Raw genomic sequence first — 12,941 nt, forward strand, 5'->3', positions numbered from 1 at the left:
CGCACCACACACCCACTCTCGCTCTCACTCATACGTTCACCTAGCCCAAGACCTCCCCGAGTGAGCGAGCCCGACACAGGTCCACCAGCGGCTCGCTGGGAAGGTGAAATCTACACGCTCCCGCAAGTAAACTTTGGCTACGAGAGAACGAACAGTCGTCCGTGGCATCTGCCGAGGCGGACCCCAGCGACAGCCACTGAGCTAGGAAGGATTCCACCCACGGCGGCGGCGGCGGCGGCGGCGGTGGCGGCGGCGGCAGCGGCGGCGGCGGCGGCGGCGGCGGCGGCGGCGGTGCTTGGAGAGACATCCCAGAAGAGACCGAGAGAGAATCAGCCCAGGGTAACTGCGGCGGCGGCCCCACCTCTCCTGGCCGGTACTGTAGTCCCTTCCTCTCCTTTCCCTCTCCCTCCCTCCCAAACGGGGCCCTTGGAAAAACCGGGGCTTAGATTTTCTTGGGCGAATTGCCTTCGCCTCTTTCCCCAAACTTGACGTGGAGGCTTTGGGCCGCTTTGCTAACTAACTTTGATTTCCGAGACAGATGCTCGCAGTCCAACCTTTGGGTGGTTGGGGCCAAGATTCTGCACCCACTTTGATCCCGGGCAGACGCATCCCCAAGCCTTGCAAAGCCATCCTCAGCGCGAGGGAGCGCACTCTTTCCTAGGCAGTTTCTTTCCCCCTCCCCCTTGCTCTGTGGGTCCGGGACCGCCAGCCCGCTCAGTTGGATACCCTGGCGCCTGCTGCGCCTGACAGCGACTCAGACTTCAGCCTGCAATCCCTCTTTCTCTCCAACAGGCCTCAGAAAGACCAGCGTGCTTCCCCAGGACTTCAGAGAGCACGTTCCGGGCCGGTCCTCTCTCCGCAGTGAGCCAAGAGTGCTGGGGGGAGGTGCTTGCGCATGCCAGGTGCACAGCCGACTCGCTTGCCAGCCCCTGTGCAGGTGTGCCGCCGCGGTCCCGGGAGTGCCCGAAAGGCTGCGACCCCGTCACCCTCCCCGCCTTCGCGTTAAGTACGGTTCGGACTCAGATACTCGTTTTCTAGATCGCTCAGACGCCGCAGCCCTGACCCGTTGTGGCCTATCGTACCCGGCTAACTTTGAACAGGGAAAACTGAGTAGCCGGGCTGGAGGGGGGGGGCTCGGGGCCGAGCGGAGCTCCCACGCTTCCCCGGAGCCCCCGGGGTCCGCGCGAGCCAAGCCTGCCACAACCACAGCATTGGAGCCGGCGCGGGTATCTACCCCGCGCCGCCGGGCCGCCCTGGGTGGGACGTTTGTTGCGGCCTCCAGGCCCCCCGGGCGCGCGCAACAGGCGGCCCGACTCATCGGGAAGCTGGAGCGCCGGCGGCGCCGTCCTCGGAGGGGTGTGGAGAGGCGAGGCCGGGCAGAGCCCCGTGCAGCCATGGAGTCACTCCTGCTGCCGGTGCTGCTGCTTTTGGCTATCTTATGGACGCAGGCTGCTGCCCTCATTAACCTTAAGTACTCTGTAGAAGAGGAGCAGCGTGCCGGGACAGTGATCGCCAACGTGGCCAAAGACGCGCGGGATGCTGGTTTTGCTATGGACCCACGACAAGCCTCCGCTTTCCGTGTGGTATCTAACTCAGCACCGCACTTGGTGGACATCAACCCCAGCTCCGGCCTGCTGGTCACCAAACAGAAGATCGACCGCGACCTACTGTGCCGCCAGAGCCCCAAGTGTATCATCTCGCTGGAAGTCATGTCCAGCTCAATGGAAATCTGCGTGATTAAGGTGGAGATCAAGGACCTGAACGACAATGCTCCCAGCTTCCCTGCGGGACAGATAGAGCTGGAGATCTCAGAGGCAGCCAGCCCTGGCACACGCATTCCTCTGGACAGTGCCTACGACCCGGACTCTGGCAGTTTCGGGGTGCAGACTTACGAGCTCACGCCTAATGAGCTCTTCGGCCTGGAGATAAAGACGCGAGGTGACGGCTCACGCTTTGCTGAACTCGTGGTGGAAAAGAGCCTGGATCGAGAGACTCAATCGCACTACAACTTTCGCATCACCGCACTCGACGGGGGCGATCCGCCGCACATGGGCACGGTTGGCCTCAGCATTAAGGTGACTGACTCCAATGACAACAATCCGGTATTCGGCCAGTCCAATTATGCTGTCAGCGTGCCAGAGAATTCACCTCCTAACACTCCGGTCATCCGCCTCAATGCCAGCGACCCAGATGAGGGCACCAATGGCCAGGTGGTCTATTCATTTTATGGCTATGTTAACGACCGCACCCGTGAGCTCTTTCAGATTGATCCTCATAGCGGCCTTGTTACGGTTATTGGTGCCCTGGACTATGAAGAGGGCCACGTGTATGAACTAGACGTGCAAGCCAAGGACTTGGGACCTAATTCCATTCCTGCACACTGCAAGGTCACGGTCAGCGTTCTGGATACCAATGATAACCCGCCGGTTATCAACTTGTTATCTGTCAACAGTGAGCTGGTGGAGGTGAGCGAGAGCGCCCCCCCGGGTTACGTGATCGCCCTCGTGCGGGTTTCTGATCGCGACACCGGCCTCAATGGGCGCGTTCAGTGCCGCTTGCTGGGCAATGTGCCGTTTCGGCTGCAGGAGTATGAGAGCTTCTCCACTATCCTGGTGGACGGACGACTGGACCGGGAGCAGCACGAACAGTACAACCTTACAATCCAGGCGCGCGATGGCGGCGTGCCCATGCTGCAGAGTGCCAAGTCTTTCACTGTGCGCATAACCGATGAGAACGACAACCATCCGCACTTTTCCAAGCCCTATTACCAAGTAATTGTGCAGGAGAACAATACTCCGGGCGCGTATCTGCTGTCCGTGTCAGCTCGGGACCCTGACCTGGGTCTCAATGGCAGTGTTTCCTACCAGATTGTGCCATCGCAGGTGCGGGACATGCCTGTCTTCACCTATGTCTCCATCAACCCCAACTCAGGGGACATTTACGCACTGCGATCTTTCAACCACGAACAGACCAAGGCATTCGAATTCAAGGTGCTGGCCAAGGATGGCGGCCTGCCCTCACTGCAAAGCAATGCAACGGTTCGAGTCATCATCCTCGATGTCAATGACAATACTCCGGTCATCACGGCCCCACCTCTAATTAATGGCACCGCTGAAGTCTACATTCCTCGAAATTCAGGCATAGGCTACCTGGTGACTGTTGTCAAAGCTGACGACTACGATGAGGGTGAAAATGGCCGGGTCACTTACGACATGACTGATGGCGACAGAGGCTTCTTTGAAATAGATAATGTCAATGGGGAAGTCAGAACCACTCGCACTTTCAATGAGAACTCCAAGGCTTCCTATGAGCTTATTGTGGTAGCCCATGACCATGGCAAGACATCTCTTTCAGCCTCTGCACTCGTTGTAGTCTACTTGTCCCCTGCTCTGGATGCTCAGGAGTCTATGGGCTCCGTCAACTTGTCCCTGATTTTCATTATAGCCCTGGGCTCCATTGCGGGGATCCTCTTTGTCACGATGATCTTCGTAGCAATCAAGTGCAAGAGAGATAACAAAGAGATCAGGACCTACAACTGCAGGTAGAGCCACTTTTTCCCTTTCCTTCTTTGTGTTTGGTGAATAAGGTATACTCTTGTTTCAGTGTGAAAAATGTTGTCCTTTTGTTTTCCATTTAAAGGCTTTCCAGGAGGTCTTACAGTGTTTCTTTTTAGCTGGGTGGGGTGGGGTTGTAGCAGTTCAAATGATTTGATTCTTTTGATCTGACAATTTACTGAAAGACTAACTTGTTTGAATGGATTCTCTCATATAATGACAGTAAGCAGAAAAGCAGTTACAATTTTAAACTTTTCACAGCAATCATCATGAAGTTTATGCAGAAAACCAAATGAGAGTGTTTTTAGCAGAACTACTAAGTACCACAACTTAATTTCTGGGGCACAGTGTTTTGGGGACAGGTATTTAAAGGAAAGGAAGTGCTGCCTACTGCAATTTCCTGTTGCAGAGAAACTCTGAAGATCTGGTGAATGGGAGAATAAAGCAAGAAACAAAAATCTGGAGAAGGGGAGAAGAGGAGCATGAGGGGAGGAAAATGATTACTGTTTTAAAGTTAGTCTTGTCTTGTTTTGTATCCAGTCCCCAAACATCTGCTAAGTGAAGTACAATTCTAACCATTGTCTGCATACTGTTAAGTATCTGATTGGTTGGTGAAAACTAAACATCTCAATGAGCAGCAGGATTTTGTATCCAGATGTTTTCTTAAAATAAGCTGTCTTCTGGAGTTGGTGGTACTTTCCTCTAATGCTGTTGCACTAAGATCTCCTCTCTACCAGAAGATGTCTCTATGGTCTATTGTGTTACAGTTTCACATCCTTGAAGTATGCAGGATTTGTGTGTGTGTTGTTTGAGAGGGATGATAGGAATAAATGTTGAGTTTAGAATTACAAAGTTTTTAAAAAGGTATCTTGATAAGCTCATTAAAGAGTCTTGCTGAAACTCCTTTCTAAATATTTCTGTAAGCCACTATAGCATATTACATATGATATTCTTTCCAGCAGTGTATCACTGAAGTGGTTGAAAAAGTTGTTCCCTTAATTTGTTGAAAATGAATAATGCTGTTTTCAACCAAGGTGTATGTATGCTATCAATGCACTTACACATCTAGAGTGTCTTTTTACCATCTGTGCTTCATGTTTAATAGGTCAATATATGTTCCTGTAGGTCCAATTTATATTTGACATCATCTGAATGAAATGCACATTTCTGTGAATCAGAACCCCCCCTGAATATGTAACAGCCATGCAATTATTGTTTCCCTTTTACTATTCTCTGCATTACACAAGTTAGTAGACAAATGCTAACCACACATGAATATCAATCAGGTGCCATAAAAGAGCAGCTGCACTGCCTCATAAATGCTTTAATCCTGTTACTAGTGAGATGGCGTGACTTTTCTTTCCTTCAGCACCTAGTCATTTCAGATGGGAGAAATGGAAATTAATACTGTACTTATCTTTGAAACCCACGACTGCCAAGTGGGGATTTTTGTAAAAGAAAAATGTGGGGTCTATAAAATTTTATTTATATGTAGATAATGAGAGAGGGGCCTTTTTTAAAAAAAATGAGTTCCTCACCATAAAGTAAATGCATAAAACCCTTTCCTTGATGAAAAAGAAGTCATCCTGAAATAAAGATATTGAAGACTTTTTCACCTCTTGGTGATGTATGACTGGAGAGCTCTTTCTGAGAGAGCTTGCCAAGAAGATCATTAAACAGGGAGGGGAGCATTTGAATTGAAAACAAAGTGCAAATCTCAGTGCTCTCCACATGTGTATTTTGTAAAGAGCTCTGTTTCCTGTGATGTTTGGGATTAATGAAGTACGGTTTAATTAAATAATTGGTCAATAGAGAAAGGGCTGTGCAATGAATGCCGTAGTTGAATAATTGGACAGGGCATTGCCAAACTTACCATCATGGATAAACAAAGTGATTAGTACTTTCCATTGATTCTGTAAACAAATTAGAAAAGAAAATCAACCCCAGTCCCAGGGACTTGGGGATTTTATCTGCTCCCTAACCCCAGTAGCATCAGCTTGGTATCACTGCAATTCTGACTATAGAGGAAAACTTCTAGGGAAACAGAACTGCTTAGCTCTAGGAAGATCCTGGTGGGGGCAGAGAAAGAATTTGCCTCTGAATATACACAATCACCTCATTTGCTTAGTAATTTAGAAAACTAAAGTTCAAGAGCTTTTCTTTCCATGTGTTAGCCAGAGGTTTATTTTATGCAGTCAATGCAGTGCTGCTTCTTCAAGCACATTCCATTTATGAGACTTGTAAGATGATCTGCAAGTGCTGCTCAAATTGGGCTCTCTTTTTTGTGTTTAGACAATTAGCTTTGTCCAGTGAGAATTCAGGGAGTCTTTTCCTTGAAAAGATCAATCTGTATTATTTATTATCCCAATTGTTTTTGTTGAATATTGCCCGGAATTTCCAAACAATAAGCAAGTCACTATGTGCAAAGTAATAAATGAGTTTGAGAATCTGCCTATATTTAATGTATTTCTTTTGACAAGACTTAATGTTTGGTGTCTTTGGTGCACATTGCTAGGTCTGTGTCAATGTTAATTAAATTAAACTTTTTATGTTTTAGTTGCAGCACAGCTGCTTGTAGGTACACCTGAATGGAGAAGGATGCTGAATATACTAACCTTTAAATTCCTTTGTACTAATTACTTAACCATCACCTGTCTCCCAGATTGTTTTATAAGAGGACAAAATAGCAAGTGTGTGCATTGCATATGGGTTTCTTCCATTAGGGAGAAATAAGACAGAAGGCAGAGGAGAAAGTGTTTCTAAGGGGGAAAGGTAAAAGGCATTTTCCCTCATTCAAATGGGTTTGGTTACAGATTTCTCTAGAAGCTGAGAAGGTGAGATGTAAGTAGAAGGGAGCAGGGTTAAGGTAGTGGAAAAGAAAAGCATTAGGAATAAACATGTCAAAGAATAGGTTCTGATATTCTACTTCAATCCAAAACTAATTAGGCCACTCTGAGAGAAAATTGACTTGAAGGTGTTTGTCACATGGTAAATTCTTTGAGTAATTGAAAAAGGGGTGATTTTTTGTCTCCTCTTCTCTTAGATCAGCCTTTACTTCTTTTTTTTCATGCAGGAAGTCCTTTGCATTCCAGGAAAGCACCAGATTTGAGATTTTTCATATTTTCTATCATAGGCTCAAATTTTCCCACCACACCCCCTGCTGCGTGGCCACTCACAATAAAAAATTCCAAATCAAAAGTACAGAAAGTTTGTGGCCAAAATGGAATGTCACAATGTTTAATATGAACAATTTTGTGGCCCTCAGCTTGTTTTTGCATGTTAAAAGCACAGGGAGAAACCTGATGATGTAATGCAGAATAAGCTGGAGTAGAGATGGGGGCGGGAGTGCTGCAACTCTCTGGGCTGCTTAATGATTATTAATCAGTGTGTGGTTTGAGGGCATTAGACATATATGCTGCCTTTTCTATCGCCTAGAATCGCCGAATACTCCTATGGCCACCAAAAGAAATCAAGCAAGAAGAAAAAAATCAGTAAGAATGACATACGCCTGGTACCCAGGGATGTGGAGGAAACAGACAAGATGAACGTTGTCAGTTGTTCCTCTCTGACCTCATCCCTCAACTATTTCGACTACCACCAGCAGACGCTGCCCTTGGGCTGCCGCCGCTCTGAGAGCACTTTCCTGAATGTGGAGAACCAGAATACCCGTAATACCACCAGCGCCAGCCACATCTATCATCATTCTTTCAACAGTCAGGGCCCCCAGCAGCCAGACTTGATTATCAATGGCGTCCCTCTGCCTGAGGTGAGTGAAACTAACTGGCTCTGTGAGGTCTCCAGACCTCTTACCCTGAGGTGCTTCTGGGCATCATATTCCTCCATGCTGGCACATTGCCTGGCAGGGATGGGGAGAACATTTCTGTCTATACTTACTTCCATAGTCAGCATCTGTTCCTAGTGGTTCTGGAAGTAAAAGTGTAACCCAATATTTGGGCCTGTGCAGGAATGGATGTTTGAAGTGAGAACTCAAGGGGCCTTTGGAATCTCTGCATGTTATAATACAAATTTGCTCTATCTATTGCAAATGTAGTATACTAGCCAATCAATGATACCCATATTCTAGTTAGTTAAGGTAACTAAGAAAGAGTCAAGTGATGATAAAGCTGAATTAATTCTGATATGCTCATAGGCCAACATCACAGTGTGAGATTCAACTTCCTAAAGTAATCCTTTGCTTTTCTTTTGGGCATATCCATTCTATACTGAGAAAATGGATGCAGTGGTTAAACAGAGGAGATAAAAAATGTAAAATGTCATTTTTCTATTTGTTGAGAGTTCTTATGAAGATATCTGGCAAAAACAAAGGTTGAAACTGTCACTAATACAACTTTAAGAATTAACTAAGTATTTGATTTAGCTATGTTTCCTTTCACTGGGGAATAAATGTTTATCACTGGATATATTATTAATTTTTCAAAACACTATATACCCTGATGTTGTTGACTACTGAAATATTTCAGGGTAGTAGAATGCTAATGTTGATGATGATGTGAAAGTGACTAGGTGGAAAGCTATATAAATAAAAATTCTTTAGTTGATTTAATTTCATCAAAATTGCTTAAGTCCTTTTTGATTGGAGATTTCATGCACCGGGAGTTGTAAACTCTCTTCTAGGTTACTAGTGAAAGGAATACTGCCTACATACAGAGCACTTCCATAGTTTTTAAAGTACCTAACAACTTCACAATTTTTTTTTTGCTTTGTGGGTCACACCCGGCGATGCACAGGGGTTACTCTCCTCGCTCTGCGCTCAGGACTTACCCCTGGCGGTGCTCAGGGGACCATATGGGATGCTAGGAATCGAACCCAGGCCTGCCGCGTGCAAGGCAAACGCCCTACCCGCTGTGCTATCGCTCCAGCCCCAGCTTCACAATTTTTAAAGCACCATTTCAGCCTTCACAGTTATTGGCTTTGGTTCTCCAAAGATGGATTGTTCTTCATTAGAACATAAAACTGAGGTCCAGACATGTTAACGGATTTGCTAAGACTCACAGAGCAGGACATCAAGAGAGAGAAGACTAGATTTTAGGGTTCTGTAACTTTCTGGAGAATGCTGTTTTAGTGATTCATTTCTACTTCCTAAAGAACTCAGCCTGACATACCTGGGCTATGATGCACATAAAATGATTTCATAATATTTATATCACTCTTTTCAGGCTTACTTCCTGGAAAATAATTCTCATCACAATTAATGCAACCAAGCGAGAGTGATTTCAGTGAGAAACTGATGATATTCGGCCAGCAACAAAAACACCACACACTATTTTTAATTGAAAAATTACATTTGAATAAAGTTTCATTGAAAATTTGTTCTTGACAGCTCAGTTTTAATCATGAATACCTGTGAATACCAATAAAACTAGGCCATAGACTAGTTGGAGCGTTACTTCTGTTTAAGCAATAAAGAGGCAGAGGTAGTTTTATGGAGAGGAATCAGACCCTGATTTTGAATCTGGGGGCAACTTTTGTCATGAAATCTGGGTCTTTGTTTTCTCATCTATACAATAGGTAAATCTACCATGCAAGATTTGTCTGAGGAATAATATGATATTGTGATTTGGGACCTAGATGCCCCCCAAACATAAATCTCTCATATAGACAGTAATTGGAGAATCACTGCTATAATGGCCTGCACATACACACTTGTGTATATCTTCCTGGGCACTTAAAATATAAGATTAATTTAAGGTGATTATATATAGATAAAATTACAAATTGTTGTGGTTAGATTATTCATATTTCACAGTTAAGAAAATGAGATATAAGATGCCAAGGTTGAGGTTTAGGTGTATTCTTTATGGGTATGGGCAGAGATATTGGACATTGAGGGTTTAGAAATTATGCATCTGACTTCAAGGTACTAGAAAAATACAATCCCTGTTTAATAAATATGAAATACTCAGATGTATAACTATGTCTTCATACTTTACCTAAGATGTGGTGTTCCTTCTGAAATTCATTTATGGGTCAATAAAACAAAATATTGCTGCACTTATTTAGAAAAATCATAAAAAATAAATTCTGATCTATCCCTGACTTGCAAATCCAGATGCTCTTCTTATTTCACAAAATCACACAGATTCAGCATGCAGGGCTATATAAGATCAAGACAGCTTGTACTAGACAGAGTGAAGTATATATTTCCAGTAAGTAGTCTGAAGAGGTTAACCAATAAACCCATTCACAAGAAGGAGAGGACCATTCACTGCCCAGCATGAATCAGATAATTTAACCTGCTTCTGATACAAAATTTGACCTTGGAGAAAAACAACTTTTCTTTTTCTTCCCATAATAAAGACCCCTGAATTTGAACCAGGATGAAATCTATTGAAGAATAAAAATGATCAATTTATTCTCCTAACATTTGTTTAGTACCTATTCTTACTCTTTGTAGGCTCTGCTTAGGCTTTGGTGTTAGAAAAATGAAAAGGTATTTGCTGATCCCAAGGAAAGCATATATATATATATAGCATACTTATATGTATATGTACATATACATATGCATAGACACACAAACAAACACACTATTGTTTGGTGCCATAGATCTAACCCAGAGCTTCCTTCATGCAAAACATGTGTCCTAACATTGAACTGTATGCCCAAAAGAAATGCACATTTTCATGGAGTGAAGTAAGCAAACAAATAGATGATTTGCAATATTGAGTGATAAATGTCCCTATAAAGCACTAGGAACATTCTTTATTCATAGAATAGTAATATCTTGATATACTTCCTACATTTTCTTTCTATTGGCCTTATTAGTTAATCCATCGATGAAAATAGCATTTACTAAGGAATTAGTGATAAGTGTTATGATGTAATAAATATGATTCTCTAGAAAGTTCTACATTAAATAATGTCACTTAGTCTTCTTAAAATTTTTGAGCCACACTTGGTGATGTCCAGGGGTTAATCCTGGCCCTGAAACCAGGAATTACTCCTGTCGGTGCTCTGTGAACCATATGGAATTGAACCCAGTTTAGCCATGTCGAAGGCAAACACCCTACTTGCTGTACTATCTCTCTAATTCCTGTCATTTAACATTTTAATTTCATTATGTTAAGCAAATTTTGTCCATTAATTTCTCTCATTTATATTTATTGCACACTTTTTAAATGTGCTTGATAATATACTTTCCTATAATAAATAAAACACTTGATCCTTGACCATAGTGAGCTTCCAAGGACACTGGCAAGTAAACAAGTAATTTTGATTTGGATAACATCTCTTTCTTACACATATGTCATATTCTTCCTCTTCATATTTTTACTGAAGTTCACTCAGTACACATTATGTCTTCTGGTCAGAAACTCCCTTCATTAGCTTCAGAGTCAATTATAGGGTTTCCTCACAATGACATTATAGTGAGCAGAACTGATTTCTTCTTAGGCTTTCACCACACTTTGAAATTTATCATCATGGCATTAGATCAAATCAAATCAGTAAAGCATTTTTGAGTATCTACTATGGTCTCAGTTGTATTATTGGCACCATGGGGATTCAAAGTAAGTACACAATATCAATACCATTTCTGTCTTCAAAGAGTTAACAGTCTAGATAAGGAATCAGTATCATTCACATGACTTTCCTTGCAAGGAGTTGGAAAATTCCTAGTTACTTATAGGAACCTTACTACTCTTTCTTTTCAGTGGCAGCCCAGCCCGCATTTATATGTAGATTTAGGCTAGGCTAGAAGCTTCAGGTTGAAGGGTAACCTTTATAACCTTTACAACAACATCTGAATGCTGTTGTTCTTATACACTGAATGGAACTTCAATTTAAATGCAGATAGGTAGGCAAAATAAAAGGAATGAAGCATTTGTTTAGTGCATTGGAATTCGGTATCTCTGATACCATTATACCTAAAATTGTGTAATTATTTACTGTTCTTGGTCTTCTAATATTAGTCAGGCAATTAGTTATGTGAATTTTGTGTTCTGTACACAGATGTGAGAAGCCAAAGTTAAACATGCCTCTGCTCTTTACAGAAGACTTACAAAATTAGTCACATCAGGGATCTCTTAAATATTTTAAATTTAGAATTTGCATTCCTCAGCATCTCGTTTATTTAGTTTATAGATTTACTGTGTGAGGATATTGTAGCACTGTCCTGTCGAGTGTGCACCAGTAACGTCTCCATTGTGAGACTTGGTACTGTGTTTGGCCAAGGGGATACTCTCGGTAGCTTGCCGGGCTCTCTGAGAGACATAGAAATCGAACCCGGGTCGGCTGCATTCAAGACAAACTCCCTACCTGCTATGCTATTGCCCCAGCCTCCAGCTGTGTGTGAGTGGATGTGTGTGTGGGAGGAGCAGTGAAGATAGAAGAGAGGTTGAAAAAAAGACATTTTCAGTTTGCTAAGTTTTATTAAAAAACACTTTCGGCTTTTTGGTTTTGGAGCTACACCTGGCAGGGCTCAGTGGCTACTCCTAATTCTGTTCTCATGAGACCCTATGGTGCCTGGGATTGAATCTGGGCTTCTTGTATGCAAAACATCCACTAAGCCTGCTTAGGTATCTCTGTGGTCACTGCTAAAATGTTTTTCAAAAAGTACTCTAGGGCCAGAGATATAGTACTGGGGGCCAAAGCATTTGCCTTGCACTTCTGTGGTCCCCAGAGCATTTTCAGGAGTTATCTCTTAGTACAGGATCAGGAGTAAGCACTGGGCACAGCTTAGTGTAAATCCAAAAATCAAAATAAAATAACATAAAATGCCTCTAATTTTCTTGACAGCCTCCTTAGCTAGCAAATAATTTTCCTTTCTATCTTATTTAATGGAGGTACCCCTGAATCCTGGAAATATTAATCCTTTGTTCATCAATCTACTTTATTTCTTTTATTACATGGGCCTTGGTCATTGTTAGAGGAAGTAACTCATTTGGTCTGGAAATGGAGAGTTGGGTCTCCATTTCCTCTCTCTGTCTTTGGGAGGGGTGAAATAATCTACACACCTAGTCACTTTGGAGGAATTTAAAGTGTTTTTAAAAGTGCTTTTAAAAATTTATTTTTCCCCATACCAAATAGAGTACTCAGAGCTTACTCCTTGCTCTGTGCTCAGGGTTCATATGAGTGTGGAATTAAACTTGAGTTAGCCTTGTTCAAGGATCCTGATCCACTTTACTATGTCTTTGATCTCCTAAAAAGTGATTTTTTAATATCTCCTAAGGGAACCTGGGTGTTGCTGTTGCAATGACTAGAGGTGGCGTACATGCATGGCTGTGATGCTTACACATTTCTAGCTGTGGAGCTAGGTGTGGATCGGACATCATGTTGCAGTGTTTGAATACTTGGTCGTGGGGCTCACCACAATTAAACTCCTTTAGTTGTGGTGCTTGCAGGGATCACTCTCTTAGTTGACACACACAA

The 12,941-nt window shown here is 43.4% G+C and overlaps 1 protein-coding gene across 2 annotated transcripts in view; it reads left to right on the plus strand.

The window, feature by feature from the left end:
• Positions 1-273: 273 nt before the first annotated feature.
• The window catches only part of PCDH19 (protocadherin 19), a 217,322-nt gene continuing 204,654 nt past the window's right edge, over positions 274-12,941 (plus strand). For both annotated transcript variants that reach the window (XM_056124171.1, XM_056124172.1), the window contains exons 1-3: positions 274-373; positions 793-3,541; positions 6,990-7,320. In XM_056124171.1, coding sequence (XP_055980146.1) covers positions 1,395-3,541; positions 6,990-7,320 — 2,478 coding nt within the window. In that variant the 5' untranslated portion in view covers positions 274-373; positions 793-1,394. The remainder of the gene's footprint in view (positions 374-792; positions 3,542-6,989; positions 7,321-12,941) is intronic.

Source organism: Sorex fumeus, unplaced genomic scaffold (assembly GCF_029834395.1).
Source record: "Sorex fumeus unplaced genomic scaffold, SorFum_2.1 ptg000050l, whole genome shotgun sequence".
NCBI classification, from domain to species: Eukaryota; Metazoa; Chordata; class Mammalia; order Eulipotyphla; family Soricidae; genus Sorex; species Sorex fumeus.